Genomic DNA, 23,847 nt, shown 5'->3' with positions numbered 1-23,847 from the left:
CTAAACCCCTAATTCTCCCCAGTTTCCAGCCCTGGACAAATGAAAATAAGGAGAGGGGGGGACAGGACACTTTAGAATTTCTCTTACTTTCAGGTAAAGCATGTATTCTTGGTCCCAGACTTCGAAAGTATACATGTTTCATGGCCTCTTCTGCTGAAACCCTTTTCTTAGATTCATACTGTGAAAAAGCAAAGAACTGCATCATGAGCTTTTTCTCTAAATACTGTAAAAGGGGGGAAGACAGCACTATGGTCATCTTGATACTTAATACACTGACTATTTTTTTACAAACCAATTGGGAGGTACTCCAGATATGTTCTGAGTTGGTACTGAGATTATGTAGTAATGATTATATCTCAGTTCCAAATTTCCAAGATAAAGTTGGATCTTGAATAAAATTTAGATTCCCTATATTTTTGTAAAGTGATAAAAAATTAAAATATCAGACCTTTTAGTGTTACTTTTCTTCATGAACACCAATGGATCACTGGAAAATATACCTAATACCTTTTTCACAGTCATTATTAAATTACCTATTCAATGCCGATTTCCCTTTGTTTCCTTGATGGTATAACCTAAATTTATTAAAGGTGTCCCTGCTTCTTAACAGGAAGATCATGAATCATAATCATGACTGTTCTAAGTTTCAGCTAATTATGACAATCCTGTGCCCCAATTTCCAGCCTCTCTTACAATGAATGTTCTGGCCAACAAAACTTAGGAAAAAGGCTTGCAGGGGTTTCTAGAAGAGCCTTTGCTTTCCAGATACCAGAGGACTAATGTGGCTGACACAACCCTTATCCTCTCTATTTTTCCTGCTTTGAATGAAGATATGAATGGTATTTGGAGGTGCAGCAGCCTGTATGGAAGTTAAGTGTAAGGAAAAGAAAGAGAACATAAGAGAATATGAACTGCAGAGAACAAGACCTTCACATAGTTGATCAAGGCCAGAAGCTGACTACCTCCAACTGTTATAGGTCACGGTGAGACACCCACCGGACACATTGAGAGAAGCTGTATTGTCTTTTTTTACTTAAGCATATGCCTTAAGCATGCTAGACATTATAATAAATAACCTTATTTATTGTTGTGACAATTTTTTGAAGGAGGTATTACTGATCCCATTCTACAGATGAGGAAACTGAAGCTTAGAGAAGTTAACTCACTTAATAATTACAAATAAGATGTAACGTACCTGAAGAAATTTTGTTATCAATTCGATTCCTTCAGAGTCTAATCTAGAAACAACACAAAAAACAAGCAGCAATTTATTCTCTAATTTTATCTTAGCTAATAGCAACTTTTCAAATAAAACTATTTTTTAAGTGTTTTAATCTGTGAAATTCAAGTCCCCTCCTAAAATAGCCACTCTTGTTGCTTTCAAATAGACTCAGATCTGTTTTATCATTAAAAGACTTGTCTTGCCATTTGTTTAAGAAGAAACCATAAATAATTGGGCTTCAATTCAAATTTTCAATATTAAAAAACAAATTAGACTATTAAAAACTATAGACTTTTTAAAAATCACCATTCTGTCTCAAAACAAAGTAATTCCTATTTATTGGGCAAGTTTAAGTAAATTACATCAATTTTCATAGTGTTCCACTAAAGGCAAGAGTACAAAAGCATCATTTTCCTATTATACAGGTGAAAACAAGGAGACAAGTGACCCCAAAATGTATCACTGTGGTCAAGATAAACACATATGAGTCATTCAACAAATTTTTACAGGGTAGTCTGCTGAGCATAGGGTACTAAAAGCTATAAAGCTCAATTTAAATATGCCTTAATAACTTCATAAAACAAAACCGGCTACAAAACCAATGATAAAGTCAATGAAGATAATTATAGTGATGAATTTAATATAAGAGGGTGTAGAGGATTTACGGATTATCTTAATGGGATAATCTCCTGATCAGAAATCACAAGTTCTATCTTGCTGCCTTTCACTGGCAATAGCACAATTATGGATAAAGAATATTTTCCCATCCAACTGTTCTTAGTGGGTACTGTGGATGCTGTGGCCTAGACATTCTCCATACTCTTTTAGCCCTTTGTAGTTTGCCAGTCTGACAAATATCCAGAGATCCTTGGCCACAGATAAGCTGGGTGCTAAGGTCATGGAGAATCTGCTTAAAGAATAGCTTCAACCTTCTACACTGGACATTACACCAGCAAGCAATGTATAAATGACAAAAATAGGATTTGGGAAAGATACACACAAAAAATATAGCACATAATTTTATTCTTCCTAAGCAAGTCAACTTAGAGTGTTATTAGTTGCTATGGTAACAATAAAACATCAATTCACATAAATACTTTAAAATATTTTTGATGTCAGAACTGTACTGCTATTTTGCAGCTGCAGAATAAATGCAACTACAGTGAATGTGTTATGTTGTGAGCAATGTGAATGGCTTTTGAGTAAAACAGACATTACTTATTCAGTATCTTGGTGCCCTTTTTATTTTTTTTAAGGAAAAATGGAAAAATACAGTCAAAGAGGTTAGTTACTCTATGTTACTTACTAAAATATAATACATTCTTAAGTCAAATTTTAAGGGGAGTCTTGGACAGATCTGGTAAGTCTGAGAAGAAACTTTAATTGAATGGCCAATATTTAAGATACAAGGGGTAAGAGATTAATTGTATTCTTCAAATACAAATTATATCATTAACTTGGATGAAAATACTGCCAGGTCACCTTTTGTCAGAATCAAGATTTTACTTAGGGTTTTTAAAGTAAATATGGAATACTTCTATAGAAAGCAAAAGGTCTTCAGGGTATTGAGTAAGGCATTAATTCATGTCTTCTTTCTGGAAAAGGGAACAATTGACATAAGCTCTAGACCAGCGGTTCTCAACCTGTGGGTTGCGACCCCTTTGGGGGTCAAACGACCCTTTCACAGGGGTCGCCTAAGACCATCGGAAAACAAAAAGATATTTACATTACGATTCATAACAGTAGCAAAATTACAGTTATAGAGTAGCAATGAAAATAATTTTATGGTTGGGGGTCACCACAACATGAGGAACTGCATTAAGGGGTCGCGCCATCAGGAAGGTTGAGAACCGCTGCTCTAGACTAATACCTATGTTTATTTCACATACAGCTCAATTCTGTGATTTACATACTTTGATGCTCCTTGGTCACTGAATTATAAAATTAATCTGATTCAATAATTCAATTAACTTAGACACTAAAATATTTAACAATTGCACATGTGAATTATATATTTTGTCCTGAATCTTTACTGTGGCTAATGCTTCAAAATAATCATGTGGATTTTCCCCCTCTCACTTAAAGGAAAAAATAAAAAATAAAATACCTGGGAGCATGGTTAATTAGAGGCTGAGGTTTATATTTTGGAAAGTTGTAGTTCTTGAACTCATCATTTGAAGAAACACTTGGCCAAGTTTCCTGAGATGGAGTTCCTGAATTAAAAACAATTATATATATAAATATGTAAAAATTTATACATATGCAAATACATATAAGTAGACAGAAGTAAGAAAATGTTTTAAAGAACAATTTAGATTTGTAAATGATTTGACTTTGAACTAAAACTGAAATGACAGAAATAGTAAACACATATAGACTTTTTGGGGGGATTATGCAATGATGCCATAAAAATGATGATGCCTAATTGACACCTAAGCTAGAAATACTTCCTAAAAATATGTTAAAGGTCAATTTTCAATAATATTTCTCTTCTCTGTTCTTCCATAAAATCTTTATTGCAAAGGTGGACCTCAGTAAATGAAAAGTTCTCTAGAAGGATCTATCTTTATCATAATTATGTTAATTAAATACTTATAACAACTATTTATGCTAGTTTCAGTACTGAATTTTTAAATATATTTTTAAAAGATAGTCTTATCTAGCTGGTCAATTATAGGTAACAAATCACTGGGGAAAGATTTCTTCTTTTACCTAGCAGTCGGAAAATTAAGTGCAGTTCATCTTCCACAGTTGATCCTGGAAACAGAGGTCTTCCAGAAGCCATTTCAAAGAAAATGCAACCAACACCCCTTTAAAACATATTTTAAAAAAGTGATGAGTAATCCATTTACATATTATGACACACAAGAATCTTTTCCTTAAGATTACCTGGCTGGAGAATTTTGTACTAGCCTGCTAGAAAACCTCCAGCAGAGATATTAGCATTTATCCTATTTGTCTCAATTTCCATATTACTATATCCATTTTTCCCCACATTAAATGTCCAGCTCTCCGCAGCATGATCCTTAAAGAATAACACTAATAATAGCTAATAGCGATTTAATGCTTACTATGTGTTCGGTCGTGGGTAGGAGAGCTAGGGAGAAGCAAATGATTCAAGATGCTTTTATGCAGGAAGCAGAGACAGAACACGTAGGTATATGGTGGAGTGTGTGAGTGTGTACGTGTAAGAGAAGGAAGAGAAATGGATGGAGGCCCAGTGAATGGAGACTGTCTTCTAGTATCTGTGTGAATACACCTAAGTTTAAGACACAGTTCTTCCATTAAAGGACAATCCAGCAATTGTATATCAAATTTAATTTTATATATTAAAATGTTATATAGAAAGAAAATGGAGCCTCAAAAAAAATTTAGAATAGAGTCACCATATTCTAAAGTATACATATACCCCAAAGAATTTAAAACAGGCCTCAAAGAGATATTTGTACACCCATGTCCAAAGCAGCATTATTCACATAGCCAAAAGGTAGAAACAACTCAAGTGTACCTCAACTGATGAATGAATATAAACAAAAGGTAGAGTAAATATACAATGATTCTTCAGCCTTGAAAGTAAAGGAAATTCTGACATATAAAAATATCTACAACATGGATAAACTTTGAAGACATTTATGTTAAGTGAAATATGCCAGTCACAAAAGGACAAATGCTTTATGATTTCACTGATACAAGGTATTTAGAAAAGTCAAATTCATTGAGACAGAAAGTGGAATGATGGTTGCCAGGGGCTGGAGGGAGGAGAATATGGGGAGTTGTTTAATGGCTACAGAATTTGTTTCAGTTTTGCAAGATGCAACATCTCTGCAGATGAATGGTGGTGATGGTTATACAACAATGTGAATGTACTTAATCCCCGAGAACTGCACACTTATAATTAGTTAATATGGTAAATTCTATGTTATATATATTTTACTACAATTTATAAGTTTAAAAAAAAAGTGTTCCACAAAACAAAAATACAATTGTTCAACCCAAGACAACAGAAGAAAGTATATGGCTTATCACTACATGAAAGGTGTAAGCAATTACATGTAGCTGCAGTTCAGACAAAGGAATTGCCACTGGAGGCTAGGTTGTATTCAGGAAGGATTTATGGAAAACTAACTGTGTTTTGAAAGTTCTTAGGTACAGTCAGTCCCCAGTTAGAGAAAGAGAGTAAGTATTCCAGATGGGCGGACTGATATGAACACAGGAGCAAACTCGGTGGAAAAGCCCAGGTTCTTTTTGAGATATAGTGAGTAGCCCATTTGGCTAAAAGGGAACATCTGTGTAGAGGAATGGTCGGAAGTAAGTTGAAAAAGGTTGTTTAGAGACATTTTATGGAGATAATCATTAAGTATCAGACTGAAGACCTGTCCTTTATTCTGTAGGTACTGAATGGGAAAGGAGCAAAAGTGTTTGCATGAAGGAGTGTCATGATCAAAATGGTGTGTTAGGAAGACGGTTACAATAGCTCATTATTTTTTACATCAACTTAAAGCAAGTAGATTTTGGTGAATATTAAATGATAAATAAATAAAAACAATAATTTTGTGTTAAATTACTATGTACCAGACGCTCTTCTAAGTGCTTCATATATGTACTAGCTTACTTGGTCTTAAAAATATCCACAGAACCACCACTTAGAATAATCGTTGTTACTACTCCCATTTCCTTAAATTAGGAAACTAAGGCACAGGACTGTAATATGAATAAGGTTATTATATAGTTATAAGTGGTAGAATTGGTATTTAAACCTAGGTGATCTTATGTGCCAAAACTTAGTCATTGCTTATATTGCAGCTCTTTAAAATAAAATCTCCTTAAAAGTTAAATATCTATCAGTATACTCTGTGTTAACAGCCACATTCTTTCAAAATTATAAATGGCAACAACATCCACATATATTTACCACATGTCAATCTGTGTTGAGTACTCTGAGGAACCAAGAAGCACATCAGGTGGCCGGTACCACAGTGTCACAACTTCATTTGAGTAGGTCTTTGTGGGAACTGACTTGGCTCTGGCTAGTCCTTCACAGGGAAAAGAAAACAAGAAATAACTATAATGGATTTCCCAGCCCACATCCTTACCATTCCTCCAGTCACAAGGATGCCTGAGATGGCTACTCTGTAGCTTCTGGAAGCTTAAAATTAGACATAAATTTTTTGAAAGTATGCATGGTCTTTGGTCAGCAAATCCTTATATAATTAAACTAAATAATAGTAATTCCACTATCAGAGATTATGCTTCCTTTTATGTGTGTGAATGCACCTGGTACAGTGTATGGGGTTCATCTAAACTTAAGGTATTTTCCTGTTGCCCATGAATCACGATGCCAAAATTTTCTAGCTGAACTTAAGTTAATGCAAAATAGGCCAATGACACTGAGATGAACAATTTTACTTCTTACAGCTTCTGTCACCTTTTAACCTGATTCCAACTTTCATTTGCTATACCAATTTTTATCAAAAAAGATGGTCCAAGATCCTGTTTTTATTTTCTGTCTCTCTAAAATCTTTTTTTTTTTCATAATTTTTTTCAATTACAGTTGACATACAATATATTCGTTTCAGGTGTACAACATAATGATTAGACATTTATAAAATTTATGAAGTGATTACCTGATAAGTCTAGTAACCTGATAAGTATCTGACACCATACGTAGTTATTATCCTGTTGAATTTTATTGACAATTTCATTGCAAAAGTCTACTTAGAGAAAGTTTCCTTACAATAAATTCCTGTTCTGTACTGCCTTTTAAATTTTAAATTATATGGATAATTTTAAAATAAGACAGACCTGCCTTTGGATATTAATTGCTGTAAATGACATAAAGCACATGCCATTCCTTTGTCAATTTAATACAGAATTCACTGATTATCCAGAAATAAAGGTGAGAATTTACAACTTTATCTCTTGAGCCATTGGCATGAGAGAGTTGTTTTTACTACCTCTAAGCCTCACAATTCTGAAGAAACCACTGTAAAAGCTATCTGAAGAAATATAAATTTATTTTAATATAGTTTATTTCAAACAAGGAATAATTCATTTTTTGTCTGATTTCTGTTATGTATAACTTTATATATATGATTAAAAAATTAAAATTTAAAAATGTTATAAAAGGAATATACTTTATTAAATTGGATAAAGTCACTAAAATGAAACCAGAAATTAAAATAAAATAGTATCACTCATACTATTTTTGTTTAATATAATGGCTAAAGGATGTAACTAGAACAATACTGACACTATTTTATTTAATTACAAGTTTTACTCTACCATCTCAATTTGGTAAAATAAATTCAACAAATCTTTTTCCTACCAATTCTGGTAATTAGCAACATAAAGGCAGCTTTCTGATCTCTTTTCCTGATATTAATAGTGGGTTATAAGGGGTCAAAGGACAAAGCCACGAGTTTACTTATCCTATAACCTATATGTATGGTATCAAAGCAACTGCCAGGTATAGTTTCCTCAATACCTTACTCACCTACTCCTGAGAGAATTCTGAAGTAGGGTACTTGTTCAAACAGGCAGGATCCTGGTTTACAATTAGGATTTCAGTACTGGCATGAAATGAACTAATCATTTCCTCTAAACCATATTAATTAAATGTGATATGGTATTATTATATAAGCCATTTTCTATTATTAATGAAAATGTCTGTATTAGTACTTCCTAAAACTGAATTTCATCGATCACAGGAGAAAGGGTACAATGTTCACAGGGATTAAGAACAATTTACAGTAAAACACTCCAAGTTACCTGACCTTCCCTTACTTAAGGGTCCTAAGTGTATTTAATACTATGCAATCAATAAAAAAATAACTAAAAGCAATAGAAACAAAGTTGAATATACATCTCATGGAACAATCAGAATTTCTTGTTGGCCTGTGGAAAGATAAGATTTGCTTGGCTTGCTTTGTAGAGGTTAGAAGCAAAATTTAAAGCATTCATAATATTCCTCTGCAAAAGTAAATTTTTGATGGTCCTTGACATTCTTTTTCTGAATTTCTAATAGCCAAACAAGGTTTCTCTATCACGGACATTCATTTTGGGATTAAGGAATAAGAAGTACTGTATTTTGCTGTCTGTGTATAATGCACACCCCCATTTTTGGCCCAAACTTTCAGGGAAACAGGATTGGTACTATCCATGTATAATGTGCATCCTTATTTTTCCCTCACAAATTTGGGGCAAAAAAGTGCACATTATACACAGCAAAATACAGTAATAAATGCAGGTTGGCATAAATAACAAGGCAAACTATGCCCAAGAAATTGTACAACCTACCATATTTCCCCATGTATAAGACGCACCTTAATTTTGGGGCCCAAATTTTGAAAAAAAATGTATTACATAAAGTTATTGAACTCAGGTTTTATTCATCATAAAATTCATACAACGCCTCATCACTGTCAAAACTCCCAACGATTAGCTTGTCCTCATCTGTGTCTGATGACGAATCACTGTCTTCATATATTGCCCCGTCCTCAGTTCTATTTATGGCATTTGAAATCTACATCCACTGTATAAGACGCACCCAGTTTTTAGACTCCAAATTTTTCGAAAAAGGGCACGTTTTAAAAATGGGGAAATATGGTATGTGAGCCTATGCAAATAACTTGTAATTTCTTATTAAACACATGTGACCCACCCATTTCCTTTTTTTGGGAAATACAAATAGCAACCTACCTTTCAAAAAAAATGGTAAAGTGTTAAATAGTAAAAGTACAGGAATTTCCAGAACAAACTCACCACTTAGTAGCAGTGAATTTTTAATGCTACTAAAAGAATAAATGACTATTAAATACAGTTTGGTGTCACTACCTTGATTTATACTGAAGCACCAGTAGTTTTACCCCTTAATGCTTTTGGATGATCGGTGCAAACAATAACAGTGAAAAAGGAAAATAACAGTTAGTGTAATTTTGATAACCTAATATACCTTTGGAGGCCCCCTGAAAGGACCCTGGGGGTCTATGGATCACACCTGAGAATGGTGCCCTTTAGCATTTACTAATATAACTCCCCCACCAAAGTTCTGTCAAATACCTCATTCCATGGGCTACAGAGAAAATTTCCACACTCACATAAAAGCAATTACAGTGTCAACAGTGGTTCTTTTAAACTTAATCACCCAGAACTATTTATAAATATCTCTCATACAGTCCATACCAAAATCTGCTAGCTTTAATTCTCCTTTTTCATTAATGAGGAGGTTCTGCGGTTTCAAGTCTCGGTGCAACACTTTTCTTCTGTGGCAATATGCCAAACCACGTAGAATTTGGTATAAAAACAGCTATAGAAACAAATAAATAGAAATTAGTCTTACAGATAGTAAGATCTACTTTGGTATAAGCATAATAAGTTATAGTAGACAGAAAAGCAACTGGCCTAGAATAGGAAAAAAAAAAAGATCCACACATCCTTAAGTACAAAGCCTTTTCCTTATATAGTTGTTTTCTATTTGAAGGATCTACCTACTTTTTTAGTCTGACAGTATCTATGAAAATAAAGTGAAATGAAACTTTGTCTTAGTAACAGTTCAGTTATTATTGAAAAATGATTTAAAATGAACATATCCTGAAAAACTTACAGGCCTTCCAACAAGGCTTATAGTTTATTAAGTTCTGGCAAAACCACCATGCAAACATTCCCTCCTTCCCCCTCACCCCCCAAAAAAACTCCTCAAAAAACAACAACCGTGATCTGGGACAGTGTCTTTAAAATAAGGCATTGGAATTGGTGTTTATTTATTTATTTATTTTTTTAAGGTTTTTTTATTTTTTATTGGGGAATTTAGGGGATGGGAACAGCACTGGGGAATTGGGGGAAGAGGAACAGACAAGTTGCTGTCCTTTTGTTCTTCAGTCTAGTTGTGGAGGACGTTGCTTCACTGGCCCAAGTTAGAACCATCATTGTGCTCTTCTCGGGCGAGGCAGATCAGTCGCCGGCTTCTGGACGGCCGCTCACACTGGCTGCTGGCCGCTCACGCTGGCTGCTGGCTACATACGGTAGCCCATGGCAACCCACTGCCACAGGGGCTGCAGCCTACGCCATCGCCAGTGACTCACGGGCAGCCCAGCTCCAGGTTAAGCTGTTGTTCAGCATCTTAGCTATGGAGGGCAGTGTCACTGGCCCTCATATGTGGGATCCGAACCAGGGCCCTCTGGCATCCCAAGCCAGCTCTTAACCATCGCGCCACTCAGCCAGCCCTGGAATTGGTGGTTTTATGAAAATTCTGAGATATCAAACAGAACGGTGCTGCACAGCTCTGGCAAATTACGTGATATAAAAATAACCTAACCCAGCTTCTATCACCCACCTCCTGGGTACTTTTCTTTCAGCACCTCCTACTCAGCCTTCAAAATCTGCTATGGTTCAGAAAAGGGAATTAGCACTTTAGAGCTCTGAAAGACTCCTTGAAAGAAGTGATTTCTACAAGGCTAATGGTAGACTTTTTGCTGTTGATTTTGGTAGAAAGGGGATGTGGAACACGGAAGGATTTTGATTCTTTGGGGTAGCAAAAAGAGGCTCAGATACAGAGGATTGAAGAGCGCATCCTTGGTTTACTTGTGGGTGAAAAATAGAACATTAGAACATTGAGAATAAGCCAAGGCAGCAGGTGAACAATAGGCCTAAAGAAATTCTAAGTAGCAGAGTTCCTATATTACATATTAATGGAGCTTTGAAAACTCTAAAATTACTATTTCCATGTATTCCTGTTAGTTCTTAGGTTTGGAAAATACAAGTACAGAGTTAAAGTTGCTATTTAAACAAATAAATACTTTATACTTTAAGCCAGCCACGTAGACCTGACTTAAAAGACAAACTTCTCAAGTCTTTGTCAAATTATTATAAGGACTTATTTTCTTTTCAAGTTACTGCTAATGTGAAAGCAGGAAAAACAAAATAAAAAACACAAACAGAAATATATGCAAATGAGATCCGCAACAACTTGTAAAACAAAATGTAAAATATAATGAAAATAATTCTCATGGAATGTATATGGAAATACACTTACAGCCCTATTCTAAAATTCTTAGCAATATGTTAGCCATATGTTCTGAGCTGTGCTTTAGTAAAAAAAAAAACTACTACTCCTTTCTATCCACCAAAATTACTATTTTTTGTTTAATGTAAGTTTAAAGTTACTGTCTACAGAATTGGAAGTGTCTCAAACACACAGCTGGGACAGTCTATTTCCAGAATACTTTCTCACACACTGTTGACTAAGTTTAGATAAATAAATCTTTGCTAAATTTGGAGTATATCACTCGGGTCAAAGGAACCTACTGTAAGAACATAATTGTATCAAATGTTTTTACTTGATTTTACTTTTATTTTTGCGTTTCATCTGACACTGATTATTATGCCAAACTTTTCTAGCATTACGTGCATCTTTAGATACACAGGTAAGAAAACATAACAATTATCTTCCTTTTCCTCCTGACAATAAAGATTGGTATTTCCAGCCTAGTATTCGTAATACTTGTGCATGTCCTGACATTACTCATTAGATTAGTAACTTGAAAATCAGTTGGTGTTTTATACTTAAATACCATTCAAAATATGTTAGGGGAGTTTGCCATTTAAAGAAGGCCTTTTGCAGAATGCACTAATCATTTGTGTTTATTTTAAACATTTAGATTTTGATGTAATAGGCTTGTTGGATTTTTTAAAGCAGATTACACCTGTAAATGTGTTCTGTATCTACGAGAATCAGTGTAAAAAGAAATGCCAAAAGTGTTTAACATTTTTAAAACAAAGCAGATTCTACACAACAGTCTGAGCCTAAGAGATATTATAGTAAACAGTTCTGAGTAAATCTGTTCAGAGGACAATAACCTATTTAAAATGCCAAACAGAAAATTCTGAAGCAGAATAGTTATGAGGATGGTATATTTCATCAAGTAATGTAGTTTGTCTATGCTTAGTTTTTATCTCTGGTTTAAACAAAATTTAAAATGACACATTAAAACATACCTTTACATTGTGCATACTCATGATGTTTCCACAATCATCCATGTACTGTTTTAGGTCTTTATCCTGAGAAAATATAGCACTTTACTACATGGTACATAGTTTTCAGAAGACAAAGCTGATGTATTTTAAATACTATTAATAAATACTATGAATTTTAAAAAATAAGTTGTTTTCTGAGGGAAGGTATTGAATGAACCACACATAATTAAATTTAATACCAATAACTAAGCAATAATGTCCCTGAAGCTATTAAAAAATCCAATTGATGTTTTATTAAATAAAAGTAAATACTGAGTTTTTATTAAATACTTACCAGATACTCAAAGACCAGGGTCAAAGATTTATCTGTATGAACAATGTCATGTAAGGTAACTATATTTGCATGTTTTAGGTCCTTTAATAGTGAAACTGTAAAACAAAAAAGAAAGTCAATTATTTGGTCTGTGGTACCAGTCTTTATAAAAACCTGAAGTTTAACGAATGAATTGACCGAGTTTCAGATTCTCTTAAGTTTAAAACAATTATTCACCAAGGGGATTTGTATTAGTAATTTCAACAGAATCAAATTTTTTTCTTTTATGATTCTGGGTTTGATATTTTTAATACTTAAAATTGTCCCCAATATTATAATACCTTGTTTTTGTTTTTTTTTCTCAAATGTTAATGTGCCGAGACGTCTAGAATTAATTTAGATATGAAGTGCAAAGTGCCTCTTTCCTCCAAATTGCTAACCAGTTGCCTCAAGCCATTTTCTTATCTTTTTTAAAAAATTGGTATTATAGAAATATATTTAAATTCTGTATATACTAATTTATAGTTAGCTTTCTCCCATGTGCCACTATATAACATTTCCCAATGTCAAATATTTGTCCATGACAATGATTTTTAATGACTTCAGGCTATATAATATAATTAACTAATTCGTTTCTGTTGAATATTTTGGCTTTAGATATAAAGCTTTTTTAAGGCCTAAATATATCTTCTAGTCATCTATTATTTCTATATTTGAGCTCTTTTTAATTACAACAAAATGAACTCTTATTATACAGCTTTGGTTTTAAAATGTTCTACATAAATTTCATAATACATTTTACTCACAAAAGGTCAAATTATACCTTCTCTTATAGCTGTGCAGGGTGCACCTTCTTCATGTTCCAACCGGATCTCTTTTAATGCCACCAAATTCTCTGTCAATTTACTTCTTCCTTTATACACTGTTGCATATGTACCCTATAAAATATATTTTTGAAAGACACATAAAAAATATGCGAGTCTAGCTATATCACCTATACAATAAAGAGCCCTAATTAAATTTCTAATTTCTAAGCATATGTTAAATTCCATCTTGCAAGAAAAACTCCACAATGATTAGTCTTGGTTTTCCTATACCTAAAAGGACTTTCAGTTCCATATGCACAGCCTCCATACTTAGAACCCTAGAGGGACTCTCGTAGGAAAATACAAGAATATTTAATTTACTTTTCATGCTTGTGCATCAGATCAACAGCGGGATCAATAGCTTTGGAATCAAAGGTACGTTACCTGCAATGGTATGTGGGAATTGAGGAAATTAACTGAATATATTAACTGAAAACTGAAATTGTAACTAACATATTGTTAAAGTGTAAAAGTTTTACTGGTTTTCAACTTTTCAGGATTTTGAAAATTACTTTCCTTTAAAAAAAAAATATTCAGGAGATTTCTTCTCTCATTGCCAGGATAGCCCTCAAACTCTCTAAAGGACTCCCTACTAACTAGTTCTATTATTTTCTTTAGACTCTCTCACCCTAGGAGGGAGACCATTTCAAAATTAGTAGTAATAGTAAGTTCAAGAAAACCAAGGTCTTATTAGCCAAGAACTTCCTTTTGTGACATGTGTCTTTATCTTAAAGATACTACTATTTTGATTTTTCAAAGGTTTGAACTCATGTACTTTCCCAGATGATAGTACAGACAGCAGATTGCCAGGGGGCTAACAAATAGGTACCCATTTTGTTACCAAGAAAGCTCAATATTCTGTGCTTCAATAAAGATTACAAGGCTATAAAAAATACTCATTTCCTCTCAAAGTGCTGGGATCATTTCAAGAACATAAGGGTTTTCTTCTTTCTAACATTCTGTTGCCTTTTCAGGACAAGATATAAACTTTCAGACAACAGTGCTTATGTTTTCCCCCCCAGGTTGGCAAAAACTGTAAACTAACAGAGACGTTTAGATGATGAACAAGAAAGAAGTCTTACATTTATGAAATACGTATTTACTTACCTCGCCAAGCTTTTCCAATTTAATGTAGGTTTCCATTTTCCCAAACCCAATTTCTGACTGAAAGCAAACAATTATAAATTCAGTATTCTTAAATTTTCAATTCATCTCTTCCTCAATTTCTAAACCCCTCCTACTCTAAAGACTGTCATGGAATAGAAAGAATTGATTATAATTAAATTGTTGAACATTTGTCAAGTTCTAAAATATACCTGATGTTAGAATAGTCAAAGGTTCAAAAATATCAAAGTTCACAATTAAAATTGTCAACTCATCTTTTATATAGATTAGTTAACATCCTGCTATGAAAAAATTGTTTTAAGACCCTGAGATTTTAAGATACCATAGGCATTTTAAGACACTAAAGAATTTTATAAAAGATAGCATGATGTATAGTGTCAGATGAGTATAGGCTTATTGGGGGGGTAACTTCATAAATTATATAACTGTCAAACCACTACGCTGTTATACCTGAAATTAATACAAAATAATATCAAATGTCAACTATGATTTTAAAAAACAGTCATGGGGATATAAAGTACAGCATAGGGAATAGTCAATAATGTTGTAATGACTATGTACGGTGTCTGATGGGTAATAGGCTTATTGGAGTGATCACTTTGTGAGGTACATAAATGTCTAATCACTATGTTGTTTTCTATACCTCAAATAAATAAATAAATAATCTTTTACAAACTCAAAAAAAGTTATATGATTTTCTTTTTTAACAAAACTGCAAAATAAATAATTTTCTGACATATTTTCCTTCACTAATCTTTGAGCTCCCCAGGAATGCCTTCAAGCAACAAAATACTGTTTGTTTCCGTTTTCCAACCAAAATATGATGAAAAAGACAACTGCAGGTCATGCTATCTTATGGATCAGGAAATGGCTGACACAGAAGAGCAATTTAAGTCTAAATCTGGCCAAAAAAACAAAAAGGCTTCAAGACTGAGTTCTCAAAACCACTGCTTTTAAACCTTGAACTTGTTTGTCTATTTTGTATGGAGGTAATAAATGATGTAAATGGAATGCACCCAAACATGTAATGAAAACCCAATATTTTAAAACTAAAAATCCTAACACAAACGATCTAGGAAAAAAAAAAATTGAGAGAGATGGAAATTTAGGGATTGGGAGAGCAAAAATAGGAAAAAAGTTAACAAGCAGAAGAGGAAAATGAAAATTTCCTTAAAATTAGTTTCTAGTACCCCTTGTACATAGTGGAAAAAGAATTAATAGCGTAAAAAAAATTCACTTCTCACTTAGAGTGGTGCTAATACCCTTAAATAAATATCTAGTGAAAGCAAATAATGTTCTTTTATGTAACACCTCAGGTCTCAAAAGTGTATCCGTTATGCTGGATCATTAAATGCATGTTTGAGTCAAATTCTGGAGGTATTGAATAAAATTTGACAATTTGACTGAACATCATTTGCTAAACTCTGAATAGGATAAAATGCCTAAAGTTAAAAGGCCAAAAGTGCAGAGGCCTCTCAAAGGAACTGCTTTTTATCCTCGTTACAGTGATATATATCATGTTAAAAAGCCATGAGAGCTGACGGTCCAACAGTAAGTACTTAATTCAATTTTGGTAAATTAACAACATTGGTCACGGGTGGTATTACTGAATGACTGAAAAATTGCTTCTTTTTGCACTCTTTAAGATTTCTGTCTGTGTATAGTGTTTAAAATTTTTTTAATTAAAAAGATGAAGTTTTGGAACCACCATACAACATCTACCCATGTACTGTCTTGTATATTACTCAGAGCTATTCAGTCCTTGCTTTCTATTATCAATAATGATGCAGAATAATAAAGCAAAATTACAACTTTCCAAATACAAATGGAGTTTTTAACTTTAATATGGAAAACGTGGCAAACAGGGCACTATCTAGTACATGAAAGCCTGAATCTTTAATAATCTTTTAGTTTCTGTATTTTTTTTACAGCCTATTTACATACGATATTAAATAACTAAAAAAAAAAAAAAAAGGCTAACTGCCAAGGTTGCACAAACTATGACAGAAGGTGTTTATTTTCTTACACCTATTTCTGGAATTCAGGTGCTTAAATTCACAAATATGGAACTACTGCATTTTTGCCGTGAATTTTAAGTCTTGTGTTATATATTTTATGAGCACAAAAAAGCTACATTGAGAATAAATGGAAACTACTATGAACAAAACTGTGAATGTCTCTGAAAATAAACATTAAAATGTCATCATCCATAACAATGAGAAGTACACAGAAAAATATGACTGCAAGCTAGGAACTTTTTCTTATCAGTTGTTGGAATATTAACTTATTCATTCTTTTATCTTAAGCGAATAAACCCTAGCACGTCCTTAAAACATCAAATACACTTCAACGGTGGTCACGACAAAAATTCTGAAGTTTGCTCTAAAGAGTGTATGTAAATAGACCACAAATTCAAGACTGTAAAGATAAAAATGTTATAGATTATCATATAAAGTATATAAGGAATAAACTGTCAGGGACACATCAAAAATTAACATTACAAAGAGTCACTTTTCAGAGAATGAGATTTAGTGAGATCATTACAATATGCTAAAAGTCTGCTTTTAAAAAAGAAAGTAAAAACTGTTATAATTGTGAAGTTAAATTTAAATTCTAATAATTGATCTATAAACAGCATAACTAAATTCCACCCATGCAGGCAGGCTGAGAATTCAGGCAAAAGACAATTTTACTAGTAAACTGTCAGAACCTAATTCAAAGAGTAAGGCATATCTACTTCTCCATTCATTGTTTTTTTTGTTTTTTGTTTTTTTTTTAAGGTGGAAAGAAAAATGGGTTTATTCAAAATGCCAGCATTCTGGGAAGACGGCAGACTCCTGGTCCAAGGCCATCCCCCTCACCATTCATTTTCATAATTTCCAACCTTAAGGATTTAATAATTACATCCAAATATTACTGAATCTTTAAATGGGATTTTTTGGAAAATTCTGCTTGCGTTTTTATCTGAACATGACCAGATTAACAGTAAATATAATGACTTGTTGACAATAAATATAAGAGCTTGTTGACATGCTCTCCTACAGAAATTATTCAGAGGGCAGAGGACAAAGCTCATTTATTTAACATTTACCAGGCACGTGCTAGGTACTGGGGATACAGTGAAGAAGACATGATTCCTGCTTTCATGAGTTCACAATCTAGACTGAGTTTGAAATAAGATTATTTGAGTATTTTAAGTTTCATAAAAACATAAATAATAGCTAAAGGAATGGAACAATAAGCTTTATATTTTAACATTAACACAAAATCCCCCTTAATTCTGCTTTCCAAACATATGAAGACAATTTTTTCTGACACTTCATTTCTTCAAGAGAATACTTTGCTTTTTGGTGGCCCCAAGCAAATTCCTATTCAGAAGGCTCTTACCAGTATAAACACATTTGAAAAAATTCCAAAATAATTTATAATTTATAATAGCCTTCCTATAATTCAGTGCAACTTGTAAGTGTTATCAAGCATAATGGGAGATTTCTTGATTACTTTGGCTCTAGCAACATAATCACTGTATTACAGTTGTAATGTATAAATATGCTGGTAATACAACTCTAATTGTGCTTAAAAACACATGACATATGTGCAGAAGTTGTGTATATGTCATTCTAAAAGTCAGTGTGTATATAAGAAATACTGGGGAAAAAGGGAGATTTTTTTCAAACACTAATTTACCTCCTGTGAGAATTACCGAGTTACTGTTACTGACAGAAATGGGTTCTTAGTTATGCGGGGCAAAAAAGAGATTGAATCTATTCTACTCGGTCATTTAGTCTTAGAAAAACTGCTGTCACCATCATCATGATACTATCTTAATCTTGTAAATTGTATACCAAAGGTAAACTAAGTTGTGAGCAGACTTTGAACTTCACTTTCACATCCCATAATATAGAGGATGCCAAAAAAAATGTATACACATTTTAAGAAAGGAAAAAACTGTATTAAAATTATAATAATATATAACGATAACAAAAGATGAATACAAGTCATGTGTATACATTTTTTTGCACCCCCGGTATTATTTCTGAAAGAGATCAGGACTTGGTACCCTATTTTCTCACCTACTCTTAGAAATACAAAGGACTACATATGATCTATATCAGTAAAGCCATGAATGAGGAATCCAATACTTATTGTTTAGGAAGAAGCAGATTCTTAAAATAGTATAACCTATCATTTCAATATGCTGAGACCAATTTTCATATATAGATTTTCAGTTTACTGAAGTTGCACTTTATAGTCTCACAAAACTTCCACTGGGTATGCCATCATTGTAATTGCAACAATGTGCTTATGAATGTTGACTATCTTCATATGGGCATTCCCACTAGTCTGTTTAAAAATGTTAAGAGTTAGAATATTCTATTCCTTATCAGCCATAATGAACATTAAATGGCACTTTGCCAATCCAATAACCAATACCTTTAGCATGAGATATGACAACTAAACGTAGTGTGGTGTCCTAGTTGGGATCCTGGGACAAGAATGAATCTTAGTGAAAAACTAGGGAAATTTGAATCAAGTGTGGAGTTGAATTACTTGTATTAGTGGTTGGTTCCTTAGTTGTAACCAACGCACTAAAGGAATGTAAAATGTTAATAATGGGGTAGCTGGGTATGTGGCACATGGGAAGTCTCTATAGTATCTTTTCTAATAAATTTTTCTGTAAATCTAAAACTATTATAAAATTAAAAGTTTATTTAAATAAAAAGTCAATTGGAAGGATTCAGTTAAAAGAAGACTGAATATACATGAGTATACAAAGATAACAAATATTCTAAGCATCCTGAGGAGATAGGATAGGAAGGACAATTCCTCAATATTAAGAGAAGGAAAGAATGGAATGAGTATAGGTGTATGTAGATTTGCACATCTGTTGTTCTGGAAATAAGGGGGTTTCTGGTTAATAGCTTCTCTCTTTCTTTTCATGTAGGAGAAGAGATTATCTGCTTAGAGTGAAAGGGGAAGAGTGAACCAGAGAAAGATAGCAGGGTACCAAGGAATACTGAGTGTCCATCTGAGGTTGACAATTACAAATTTATAGAAGAACCAATTGCCCTATTGTGTGTTTCTCCACAGAAATGAAGTCTATGACTTGTTTCTTAATTCCTACCCAAACAAAGGGTTTACGTTAGAATTCTGTAACTTGTTTCTTGATTCCTTTCCAAACAAAAGATTTATGTTATTTTTACTACTCTTATTATATATTGTTATAGAAATACAAAACATAAAGTTTTATACTTTTAGAAAAACAAACTAAAATTTTACCTTGAAAAGATTTTTTAAAGATAAAACGTATATTATTCATAGAAACATGAACTCTAACACATGTGAAGAATATTTTTCTTTTCCCATCTCCCTTCCATTTACCGTATTTCCCCATGTATAAGACACACCCTTTTTCAAAAAATTTGGGGTCTAAAAACTGGGTGCATCTTATACAGTGGTTGTAGATAATTTTTAAGTCATTTAAGAAGTATGGCATTTTAAATGCCATAGATGGAACTGAGGACGAGGCAATATATGAAGACAGTGATTCACCATCAGACACAGATGAGGACAAGCTAATGGTTGGGAGTTTTGACAGTGGTGAGTTGTTGTATGAATTTTATGATGAATAAAACTTGAGTTCAATAACTTTATGTAATACATTTTTTTTTTCAAATTTCGGGCCCCAAAATTAAGGTGTGTCTTATAGATGGGAGCGTCTTATACATGGGGAAATACAGTATTCCCTAGCCATAAACCTACAGTATTGAAGAATAATTTTTTAATATATTTCAAGATACCATGCTTTAGTAAGATAGATGAATAATGAAAGGGATACACTAATAGAAACCAAAACACAACTGGCATGATTCATCTGAAATCTATAAGCCATTTCAGATCAAAAAACAAGGTAAGATGGCTAGGAACATCCAACCACAATAGTAACTCCCGTCACTTAATGTTCATTAGAGGGCACTGTTTTCCTTAATTTCATGTAGATTGAAGAAGATAGCTCTGTAACTTTAAGAATTACATTTGATTAAATCATACTTTTAGTCCCAATCTGAACATTTAGTAACTCCAAAATTTATCCTAAGTACCAATGTTTGATAAAAATTGATAACCAAATAACACTTTAACCAGTAATCAAATGAGACAGTTATTTGAATAAATGTCTTAAGCAGTGATGCAAAATTATGACAACGATAAACCTATACCAAAATCAAGGTGGCATTACACTTTTACCTTACTGTGTATTATACTGGTGAATGTCAAATAACAATATGCTCATATTATATTTGGCATAAAGTGATTTTATTCTTTGGAATATATAACCAAAAACAGAAGTTTTTCCATGATATAGTATATAAAAGGAGATATAACAACTGCTAGCACCCCAGGAATCCTCATCAATTGTTCCTTCCTCAGACACAAAGTCCAACTGGGTTACAGGACCTGCTTATTTTATCTCTCATGGCCCCTAGGATCTGTGTCCTATTTTCCATTTCCACGTGATTGCCACATCATCCCTAATTTTTGAACAAATTCTTAATTCATCTCCTGTCTCTAGTCTCTCTCCTCTGCTTCATCATTTATACTTTCTCTGAAGCTATTGTTTGAAACAAAAATGTGATGTCAGCCCCTGTTTAAATAAAAACATTTGAGGTCCTTCCATTACACGAGATCAGTCCAGACTCCTTGGCCTGGATCTCAGGCTTCTTACAGTCTGGATTCATCCTATCTGTTCAAGCCCTATTCTTTAATATTATTCCACATTTACCCTTCGTATCAGTTATAATGATACTTACATTCATGCCTCTGGGCATGAAGTTTCCTCTGCTAAGACTCTTCTACCCATTGTCAGCCCGACAAATTTCTACTCATCCTTCTACAGCCAGCTGAAGTACTATCTCTTTTGTAAGCCTGTGATGTGCAAAGGCATTTTACTTACTATCTCATGGCGCTTTATTGTCTCAAAGCGCTTTTTATGTACCTCTGCTACAGGACTAGAGCCATCCAAAAGAGATCCTCACATATACAACCACCTGAATTTATGTCAAAGGTAACAATGCGACAGGAAAAGCTGACCTTTCAAAACCCATTGATGGGTCAATTGCTACATGCTAAGAAGATAATTGCAAGACATACAACTAACAAAGGTCCTTTATACAGAATTCTCATAAATCAATAAGAACAAAGCAAAAAACACAACAGAAAAGACAAGAGACCTGAGAGTATCTAAATGGCCAACAGACATTAAAAAAAGTGTTCAACTTAATCATTGGGAAAATGAAAAATAAAACCACAATAACACCAGAAAAGTAAACAGTTTTTATAAAGGGACAATATAAAAAATTGGCAAAGAGAGCAACTAGAACTATCATGTACTGGTGATGAAAATGTAAACTGGTACAACCACTTTGGAAACTGTTTTGACAGTATCTAGGAAATCTGAACATATGTACATAATCTTATCCAACAATTCCACTCCTAGGTATGCATCCAACAGAAATGGTAACATATATTAGCAAAAATACATGTACAGAAATGGTGATAGAAGCTCTATCTGGTAATAGTCAGAAACTAAAACAATCCAAAAGTGAATGTCCATCAACCGAAGGCTGGATAAAGTATTGTATACTCATGCAATGGAATACTATGCGACAATAAGAACAAATGAACTATAACTACATGAAACAACCTAGATAATAAAATCCAAGCATAATACTGAGTAAAAGTAGCCAATTACAAAAAAAAATACATATTGTATACTTCTACACATATTGGGATACATATTGTACAATATATACAAAAACTCGAATATACATTATACATGTGTATCAAATGTATTTTAATAATTTATATAATCATTATTACATAAAGTTCAAAATTTAAATAAGAATAATCAAAAAAATATCAAAAGTATATTTAAAATAGAAACATGCATGTAAAGGTGGATTTTAAAATCTTTCCAAACATTAAAACATACTATAAACATAATATAATCAAAACAGTAGAAAACATAAAGGTGAAACTAATCTTCGGCATCAGAAAGCAGGGATAATGGCTACAGTTGAGGAAGTGGGGGTAGAAAGTAAACAGAGAGGTGGCAGAAGGGGGTTTCTGGATTTTTGGAATTTTCATTTATTGATCTAGGTATACTAGTTATATATGTTAACTCTGCAAAAATTCATTGGGCTATACAATTATGGTGTTCTGTGCTTTTCTGTATACCTAGTATACATCTATATATAGTACATATTCTGTACAGCTAGCATTTACCAATAAAACTTACCAAAAATAAAATAGAACACAGCTTAAATCCTATTCTAATATGCATCTAATATACATCTTTAAACCCTTAAGAATCAAAAACAATAAAATCCACAAAGAAATGTAATAAAATTTAGTTATTCAAAAATTAATATAAAATGTTTACACCCCTCCCCCCAAAATCAAACAAAGCACATCTGATGGTGTAGGTATAGGAGACTAAAAACTTACTAAGGAAGCTCTACGAGACCTTCGGCTCATAGGTTGATCAAATGGTGGACTGTTTATCTGCAACTTTTCAAGATATCCATCTGGTATTCTGATATCTGCAGGAAGTGATAACCGCTTATTTAAATCCTTTAAAAAAAAAAGAAGAAGAAAAAATATTTTTGTAGGCAAGTACAAACAGAAAAAAAAAGTGTATTTGACATTTGAATTCATGGCTCTAATACATTATTTCTTAGTGATAAGTAACTGCAAAGTGTTACTGCAGTTGCCAAGTCATCTATGTTTATATGTAATATGTAATGCCAACATATTTACTCTAAGCACAAGTATACAATGCAGTTTTACAGAAATGGCATTTTGCAACCCAGCTATTTCTGAATTCCTTTCATTGGTAAATTCAACATGGAATTTACCTTGATATTATTATATTGTATAGTAGGAACAGGCAAAGGTTATCACAAAATGTGATTGAATTAAATTAACTAACCAAGTAAATACTACATGATTTTGTATGCAATGCAGTAAGACAATTGAAATATTTTATTATTGCTATGACAATGGAAAGAAGTAAAAGGCATTTCTATTTCATTTAATTATTGGAACTGGAACTGGACTGAAATTGGAACTGGAATAAACTTGAAAGAGAATCTTGCTTGTATTCTCACACTAAGAAAGGTAAATCCTGGGCCGGCCGAGTGGCGCGATGGTTAAGAACTGACTTGGGACACCAGAGGGCCCCGGTTCGGATCCCACATATGAGGGCCAGTGACACTGCCTTCTACAGCTAAGATGCTGAACAACAGCTCAACCTGGAGCTGGGCTGCCGTGAGGCGACGGCGTTGGCTGCA

At 33.2% G+C, this 23,847-nt stretch overlaps 1 protein-coding gene across 2 annotated transcripts in view; it reads right to left on the bottom strand.

Annotated features, from left to right (window-relative positions):
• CDK17 (cyclin dependent kinase 17) overlaps positions 1-23,847 on the bottom strand; it is a 103,711-nt gene that overhangs the window by 4,562 nt on the left and 75,302 nt on the right. For both annotated transcript variants that reach the window (XM_019641720.1, XM_019641721.1), the window contains exons 5-15: positions 23,003-23,128; positions 14,480-14,536; positions 13,330-13,444; positions 12,528-12,622; positions 12,215-12,277; positions 9,404-9,527; positions 6,135-6,255; positions 3,935-4,032; positions 3,330-3,435; positions 1,196-1,238; positions 88-178 (exon numbers count right to left, since the gene is read on the bottom strand). In XM_019641720.1, coding sequence (XP_019497265.1) covers positions 88-178; positions 1,196-1,238; positions 3,330-3,435; positions 3,935-4,032; positions 6,135-6,255; positions 9,404-9,527; positions 12,215-12,277; positions 12,528-12,622; positions 13,330-13,444; positions 14,480-14,536; positions 23,003-23,128 — 1,039 coding nt within the window. The remainder of the gene's footprint in view (positions 1-87; positions 179-1,195; positions 1,239-3,329; positions 3,436-3,934; positions 4,033-6,134; positions 6,256-9,403; positions 9,528-12,214; positions 12,278-12,527; positions 12,623-13,329; positions 13,445-14,479; positions 14,537-23,002; positions 23,129-23,847) is intronic.

The sequence above is a fragment of the Hipposideros armiger genome, unplaced genomic scaffold (assembly GCF_001890085.2).
Source record: "Hipposideros armiger isolate ML-2016 unplaced genomic scaffold, ASM189008v1 scaffold_63, whole genome shotgun sequence".
Classification (NCBI taxonomy): Eukaryota; Metazoa; Chordata; class Mammalia; order Chiroptera; family Hipposideridae; genus Hipposideros; species Hipposideros armiger.
This window is presented reverse-complemented; position numbering and strand designations above follow the sequence as displayed.